The sequence below is a fragment of the Tiliqua scincoides genome, chromosome 7 (assembly GCF_035046505.1).
Source record: "Tiliqua scincoides isolate rTilSci1 chromosome 7, rTilSci1.hap2, whole genome shotgun sequence".
Classification (NCBI taxonomy): Eukaryota; Metazoa; Chordata; class Lepidosauria; order Squamata; family Scincidae; genus Tiliqua; species Tiliqua scincoides.
Window position 1 is genome coordinate 58,132,945 of NC_089827.1, and position 7,903 is coordinate 58,140,847.

General features: G+C 42.6%; 1 protein-coding gene across 1 annotated transcript; it reads left to right on the forward strand.

The window, feature by feature from the left end:
- Window positions 1-428: 428 nt before the first annotated feature.
- On the forward strand, window positions 429-7,448 carry RBX1 (ring-box 1). The gene is made up of 5 exons (XM_066634028.1): window positions 429-546; window positions 1,972-2,050; window positions 3,895-3,965; window positions 5,088-5,173; window positions 7,245-7,448. Exons 1-5 carry the CDS (start codon window positions 469-471, stop codon window positions 7,255-7,257), a joined length of 327 nt encoding a protein of 108 aa, XP_066490125.1. The 5' UTR covers window positions 429-468; the 3' UTR covers window positions 7,258-7,448.
- The last annotated feature ends 455 nt before the right edge of the window (window positions 7,449-7,903 follow it).

The window sequence follows — 7,903 nt, forward strand, 5'->3', positions numbered from 1 at the left end:
GAGGGGAGGGGCGGGCGGCGCACACAATGCTGGGCCATCGCGGGCTGTCCCCGGGGAGACCGGCTGTGCCGGTGGAGCCGGGGTCAGTCACCCCCTTGAGGGCTGCGGCGGAGAAGGGGCACCCCTCAGAGCGGCTCTGCCGACCCTGCTCGCTCCTCAGCGTCGCCTGCTGCGAGGGTGTCCCTTTAAGGCGGCTGCTGGGCCCTTCCCCTCACCCCGCCCCGCCCGGGGTTGGGCAGCTCCGCGATGAGCGAAGGCTCCAGGAGCAGGCAGGGCCCGCAGAAGGGCTCCACCCTGACCTGCGCCTTTAAGGGAGGGGTGGGGCGCGAGCAGCCCCGCCCACTCCCTCTCCTCGCGCACACCTGTCTATAGAAAGAGGCGGGGCGGAGGAAGCATCGCGAGATTTCGTAGGCCCACTCTCGCGCATGTGCGCTGACGGCGTACCGCCGGGAGTCTCGCCTATCCAAAATGGCCGCTGCGATGGATGTTGACACCCCGAGCGGGACCAACAGCGGCGCGGGGAAGAAGCGCTTTGAAGTGAAGAAGGTGAGGGGGCGCCGAGGGCCTCGAGGCCGCGGCTGTGGGAGCGTGCTGGCCAAGCTGGGTGGGCCGGGCGGCTCGGGGGCTTCTCGGCAACCGGCTTTCTGTCCCCGGTAAGGGGTGGAGGTGGGACTTTGGTGGATGAGCGTTACTCTGGGCCAATGGGCGAGGAGGAACCGCGTCACGTGACGATGGGAGGGCCAATCGCTGGCTGTTGTTGCTTGGTGATGGGCAAGCGCGAGTGTGACAGAGAGGCTTGAGAGGGGGCTTCATCATCCTGACGCCTCGTGGCTGAGGCCCCCTGCAGCTGCGTGGCCTGTGCTGTGTTACATGTAACATACAACATACATGTCACATATAAGTCGTATGTTACACATAACGTAAGTTAAGTTGTCTGCTAAGTTATATGTAACATGTAACTCACATGTTATATGTAACATTTATGTTACATATAACTTGCCATCTAACTTGCCTGTTATGTGTGACATGTGTTATGTTCTATGTAACACATAACTTATAACATGTTAAGTTATATGTAGCCTCACTTTCAGAAAGATGTAGTGTTTGTTTTCTCCTCGAAGCGCTCATGGTTGAGACAACTGAACCTCACAAACAGGGCAGAGGTATTAAGGAAAGACTTTAAGGTACATGTTTTGGGGGCTTTCTACATTTTTTTTTTTAAACTGTCCCCATCACTCCTCAAAAAGTCAAGCAATTTTTTGTTGTTAACCTGGACAGGTTGACCAGATGTCCTCTTTTTTTCCAGGACATGCCATCTTTTTTTTAGCTTTGTGTCCTGAAAAAATATTTAAATGTCCTCCTTTTCCCTCTGAGCAAGCAGCGCATAGCCTTCTTGTAATTAATAAATTATATGTAATGTAGTCTTAAACTTATAGTAAGTTATATAGTGTTTAACCACATGAAATTGATATGAGTGTTTTTAGCTTTTGTCACATTTTGTATTTTTCTTGGATGTTCTACATTTTCTTGTCTTCTTTTGCACTTATAGCATCTGGTTACCCTGCTCTTGAAGCATTGTTGAGCTCTATGTTCATTGAATTCAGACCATTCTGGTGTAAATCATGAGTAAATGTGCATATGCTTCTCTCCTTTAGTTTTCATAGGGCTCAGTACATTTTCCTTGTGAGCTATCAGTCTGTCAGTTTCATGACACACTTTTAAAAAGTCTGTATATAGATGGTATTTACACTGCAATGTTGAATGAGTCTGGAATCATGTTTCCACACTTAAACAAGATGTCCTGTCTTCTCTGTGTAATTTTCAAGTATACTGTATTGTCTGTTTAATTATGAAATAATCCTTCTCAGTTAATAGCTAGGTTGGGAGGTCAGAGTTGACTGGGAGGAATGGTGAAAGTGAATTCAAGCATAACTATAGGTATAAGCTTAGAGAAATGTCTCTTTCTTCTAGTGGAATGCAGTAGCTCTCTGGGCTTGGGACATCGTGGTTGACAACTGTGCCATTTGTAGAAACCACATTATGGATCTATGTAAGTACCTATATAGAGAGTCTTGGTGTGTGCAATAATGAGTGTACCAAGGTTGAGCAAAGTAGTGATGCGGGAAATAATCAGGCAGCTGCCCCACCAACTCTTGATGAATTATGATGCTAGGCTAGAGATGAAATTGTTACATCAGCAGTGCTAACTTAAAATCACTGTTACTACTTTACTTACAGGAGTCCCAGGAATTGTGATGATATAGTGGTCTTGGAACTCAGATCCTCAGTCTCCTCACTGAACTGTAGCTCCTTGGGTGATGGTGGGCAACTATAACAACAGGAAATCTTCATAAAGCAGTTGTAGCTTGTAGAATTGTACATACAGCGTGTGTGCAGGCCCACTTCTCTAGCCCCAAGCTGGAAAGGAAGATGAGAGTTGGTAATGAATTATCCAGATATCCTGGATACTTTGGTTTGCCAGCACCAAAGGAAACGTCAAGCTTTTCCATCTTGATGTAGTTTTAGATTGGAAGTTTGGGTCTGGTTTTGGATGGCATTTTGGCATTGAATGGCAGATGCACCCCTAATGCTTCAGAATCATCTTCAGCTTCCACACTTGGAACTAGAAAGATGGGTAGGAGCAACTCCCATAACTGTCCTTGACTTTATGTGAAGAGGCAATGCAAGGCCATGGGTGTTGGCTGCGGCCCTGTGCACACTTAGCCCAGCAGTAAATTCCCCTGAATACAGTGGGACTTGTTCAGTGCGATCATAAACATTTGCTTACAAGCAAGAGGGACTAGAATAGTGTGTGTATCACTTTTTTGTATGTTCTGTTTTGTATTGGAAAAAACACTAGCAAACATGAAGATCATTGGACAGATTCTTGGGGATAATAAGGTCTGTAGCCATTAGCCACGTTGGCTAAATGGAACCTTCACGTTCAACAGAATTTGTCTTGCCATCATGATCTGATTATGAACTTTTCAAAAATGTCATGCTGACAACTAAATTACATTGGTTTTGGTCTGATCCAGCATCCTGTGTTCTTATTGGGAGCCAGGTTTTCCATCCTTCAGTTCTCTAGGAATCTGAGAATCAGGATGGTGTAGTGGTTCTGGAGTTGAACTTGGACCAGGAAGGTGCAGATTCAAATCCCCTCTTAGCCATGAAACTTCCTGGGTGACCTTGGGCACTATTTCTCAGCTTAACTTACCTCACAGGGTTGTCATGAGGCGAAAGGAGGAAGGAACTATGTAGACCACGTGAGCTCCTTGGAGGAAGGGTGGTATAAAAATTTGAAAAATATTGCGTTTAAAAAATATATTTGCTAGACTATAACACATCTTTCTTCATGCTCCAAGTCACTTCCTAGGCTTGGTAGCCATGACTGACCCCACTCATGCCACTGTGGCTTGTTTTAAAGCTCAGAACAGCCAGTGAAGCTTGGAGATTGTCTTGCTAGCTCATAGTATAATCAGGAAGAGAACAGCTTTGTTCTTTCTGACTTTTTTTGACTCGGAGACCCATTTGAGGCCTGGAACTGTCAGAGAAGGAGTTTAATTGTGTCCCCCTTCGGCCATGGTGAAGAAAGGTAGCTAACAAATAGCTCTGGGTCCCATGGGTTCTGAAACTTGTCAGGCTGCAGTCAGTTTTCATGGTGTGACAGAGATGGGAGCTGGGGAACTTGTTTTTATGACTTCATACTGGCATTCAATTCTTCCTCTGGCGTTATTTCTTGCACATTTCCTTTGGTGTTATTATACAATGTAGTTGCCTCTTTTATTTACGAGCATAATTTATCACGCAAGATTGGATATTTTTTCACAATAATTATTTCCTGGCTATAAGAGTCAAATGCTACATATATCTATTTTCATTTCATTCCCATAGGCATAGAGTGTCAAGCTAACCAAGCATCAGCTACCTCTGAAGAGTGCACCGTTGCATGGGGTGTTTGTAACGTAAGGAATCTATTTTTTTCCTTTGTGAAGAATCCCTTTTCCACTCTTAACGTTAGACTTCTAAAGTAAACTATCCAGATGCCTCAGTTGCCAGAAGCAAAATTTTTGGAACCAAAATCATAGATGCTTTGAGAAGTCAAGGGTAAATGAGATATAAGACTGAAGAGATGTTCCACATAGGTGGAAAGAAAATAAAAATGTAAAGGGTAGGTGTGCCCTGTTCTGGTTCACAGTTCTTATTGGAAACAAATTTGACACTGCTTCTCATACGACTATGACTTGCAAGTTGATCTGCCTTGTGGGACATACAAGATGGCGTCTGCCTACCTGATAGCATATATTTTGTGGAAGAAACTAAAATTCTGCACAGATACTGCACTGTTTTGTTCTGTTTTTAACTTGGAAATTGGCCAAAGCCCACAAGTAACCTGTGAACTAGGTACTCCTTCAGAACTTCCTTCATAATGTTCGCTGTTGCTGTTAAGAGTGACAAGGGAATCAAAATTTGAGTTTTAAAATAAGCTTGTCTTGTTGAATTGGAGCACTGAAAACTGCAAAAGAGGCCCTGTTTACGCATATTTCTGTACACATGCTTTAAATATCTACTTTAGGTAATCACAAAGGGTGGTAGATAGTGAAAAGAGTGGTTTAGAAAGGGCATTGATGCCAGTGACAAAGCAGGAACTTGTGACATTGGGGAGAGATAAGATACTGTATAAGACATAAATTCTATCCCCTTACATTACTTTCCCAACACCTTTCTGCTTTCCTGTTCCCAAAAGTTTTCTGCATTATGAAACTGCTTTCCATAAATCCTGAGGCCTAGAATGTTTCTTAACAGAATTTGGGGGCGATTAATCTGGTGGTGTGCCACAGACCTAAGATTGTCCATAATGTATTTTCCTTTCTGACCTATTAAAACTCACAAGGACCTCACAAGGCTTTTCACATAGTTTAATTGACAGATGCTATTCCACAACAGCCTTGTCTCTTCATTTTGGATGGCAACTTCTTCTCTCCCTTGCACTGTTCAACTCATCCCTTTATAATACAACTGTACTTGTTTGAAATACACAGCACATAGTATTATCTTAGAGTAACTTGGCCCTTCTTTTTTTTCAGCATGCTTTCCACTTTCATTGCATCTCTCGCTGGCTTAAGACTCGTCAGGTGTGCCCATTAGACAACAGAGAATGGGAGTTCCAGAAGTAAGTATTCTGGGCTTTTAACAAAGCAGAGAGTTAACCATCCATGATGCACCCCTTAATTTGAGCTGTTCATTGTAATTGTAAGGACTCAGATTTGACTTAATGCAGTTTCTATGGGACAAAGTGCTTTTGTACTCTGAAATTAATCTTAGGGGAACTTAGATTAACTAGTGAAAATGTTGTTAGTTTCATCTTTTACACTGCAAAAGGTTAAATTAATTGAAAACAAAAGTGTTTATAAATATTGTGTTTTGTGAGTAAAATGGATTTTCAAAACCACATCAATTTGAGTGTTGGTTGGCAGAAATCAGTGAATTTTAGTATTGTCTGCTTAAAAACACTGTAATCCTATGCATGCATACTTGGGATAAGTTCCATTGGGGCTTGCTTCTGAGGAGACCTGCATAGAATTGCTCTGTGTTAATTATTGTCTGACAAGTAAACTTGGCTCAGTAAATTGTTTACTATGGAGAATCAAAGAGCAATTTATTGGCATGATGGTTTGTATCTTAAGACCTGTAGTTAGTGTAGTACAAATGTGCTGTTGGAAATAAACACCAAGTAAAAGTTTGAAGTATGAGAGCCTGTTGTGGAGCTGTGTGGAGTAGTATCTGGAAGCTGTCCACTATCTGCCTGTGGCAGGTTATGACTTCTCTGCACTACACAGTTCTCTACAGACCTAGAGAGAAGTTACCCTTATTTAGCTTTGTCCCCAAAATCAGTGTGGTACAGGTGTATGTCCTGTACAAGACTGCAGCTCCTCTTCACTCTGGGCAAAGCTGGCAATATTTCTGCTTGCTTTGAAGGATTTGCATAGGTCTGATACAGATTAGATTTGTGAGATTTGCACTGTGCATGTCCTGTGCCATTTGGGATTGGGAACAGTAGATATTAGCTAAATGTGGTTTAAGTATGTCTGTCTATACCAGGGGTGGCCAAACCGCAGCATGGCACATGCCACTTCTTATGTAGAGAATCTAGAATGTTCCACTTCACCTTAACATCACTTTTTGCAATTACCATGATAGCTCAATAGAGCCTCCAAGTTCAAGGGCAGTATATCTCTGAGTGCCAGAAGGTACAGAGTAAGAAATACAGGAGTACTTTTGCCTATTTGGGGCTTTCTAAAGACACCTGGCTGCCAGTTTATGAAGCCAGAAAAGTGACCTGCATGGACCTTTAGTCCAATACAGCAAGACTTGCTCCAAAGTTTATTAAAGGTGTGTTCATTGCTCTTCCGCACAACCCAGCCCCCCTCTGCCTGCCCACCTTCTCAAAGATGATCTTAGCCAAGATCTCTTTATGGATACCTGAAAATGGTATCTCTACCTGGCTGGGGCACCTGGGCTTTGCTGATCTTATCAGCCGTCTCTGTGCTGTCCCGCTCAACCCCGTCACCTTCCGCAGCCTGCCTGTTGCTTCTTCAGCACTCCACCAATCAGGCCTTCTTGGGTAAGCAAATTATATGCCAGTTAGTGGAATGCAGCTCACTAGCATCTGCCCTATTGGCTTTCTCTGCTGCCCATCATTCTTTCTTCACCTTTCTCTCCATCTTCCAACCAGAGCAAATCAAGCAGTGTAGGTGTAGCCACCCTGTGTGTGTCAACTGTAGGAACTTGGGGGTGTGCTGTGTAAGGCGTAGAAAAGAAATAAAGCAAACCATAAACTGCTGTGGTACTCTTTGTTATTATTTAAGTGCTTTTCAAAAATATATGATGATTTAGCATGTGCCACTCAGAAAGTGTCTGTGCCACTAGTGGCATGTGTTCTGTGGGTTGGCAACCCCTGGTCTAAACAGATCCAGTTGATTCATTTACCATCCTGAAAATGGCAGAGTAACCATCCTGTACAAATAAGAAGTGATTGACTTAAATGGAAAGCTGAGGTAGGAACATGCCTGAAATTTATTTAGAGTTAATGGGCCCCTTGACTGCTGGTCATCATAACTTAGTGACTTATTATATTTCATAAATTCAGTAATTAAATATACAATCAAATTTCATCATAGGAATGAAAGCCAATAATTTTAATTGGCATAACTGCTACTGAATCTTAAATTTTTTTCTCCTAGGTATGGACACTAGCAAGAGAAAGATGATCACCAAATTCGTTTTGTCATCAGTTAAGCCTTTCACCTGCAAGTGGGTGGATCTTTGGACGATTCCATATGCTGTTATACACTTGTCTTGTTTTCTGTTTTCACAGTCATTATTGAGTTAACGACTTAATACAGTCATTGTGTATAGTAATAAAATGTGTTAGCCTCTTGTCTGAACTATTTTTTAGTTTGATCTTAAACTGGATGCAAGTTTTTGGAGCTACACTTCTGTATTGTGAAGAATTTCTTATAGATAGAATATATTCAAAGTGGTTTGCAAAGCCGTCTTCACCAAACATGACTGTATATCATGTTCCAGGGTACATGGATAGTACTTCCAGGGTGGCCACTTTTAATAAAATAAAATAATGTTCTTATCTCCTGATTCCAAAATCAATTTCATTTTGTAAAGAGAGGCAGTATGATTATTCTTTGATCACTGATTATCTAACGGGGCATAAGTTCTTAAAGCAAGAAGATAATTTTCCTCTTACGCTTTGCGTCTTGAAGTAATTGGGGTGGGAGGTGCAGTTTCTGACATTCAAGGGAAGCCCAACTGAGGTCCACAAATGGCTCTGGTAAAAGATAGAATTCTCACACAGTTTTGAGTTCTGAAATAAACTGTTTCAGTG

What these genes read in the sequence shown, in the direction of transcription:
- RBX1 (XM_066634028.1), top strand. Translation starts at nt 469, where the DNA reads ATGGCCGCTGCGATGGATGTTGACACCCCGAGCGGGACCAACAGCGGC. An exon ending in AGCGCTTTGAAGTGAAGAAG is followed by an intron (nt 547 to 1,971) that starts GTGAGGGGGCGC and finishes TCTTTCTTCTAG; the next exon opens with TGGAATGCAGTAGCTCTCTG. An exon ending in TTGCATGGGGTGTTTGTAAC is followed by an intron (nt 3,966 to 5,087) that starts GTAAGGAATCTA and finishes CTTTTTTTTCAG; the next exon opens with CATGCTTTCCACTTTCATTG.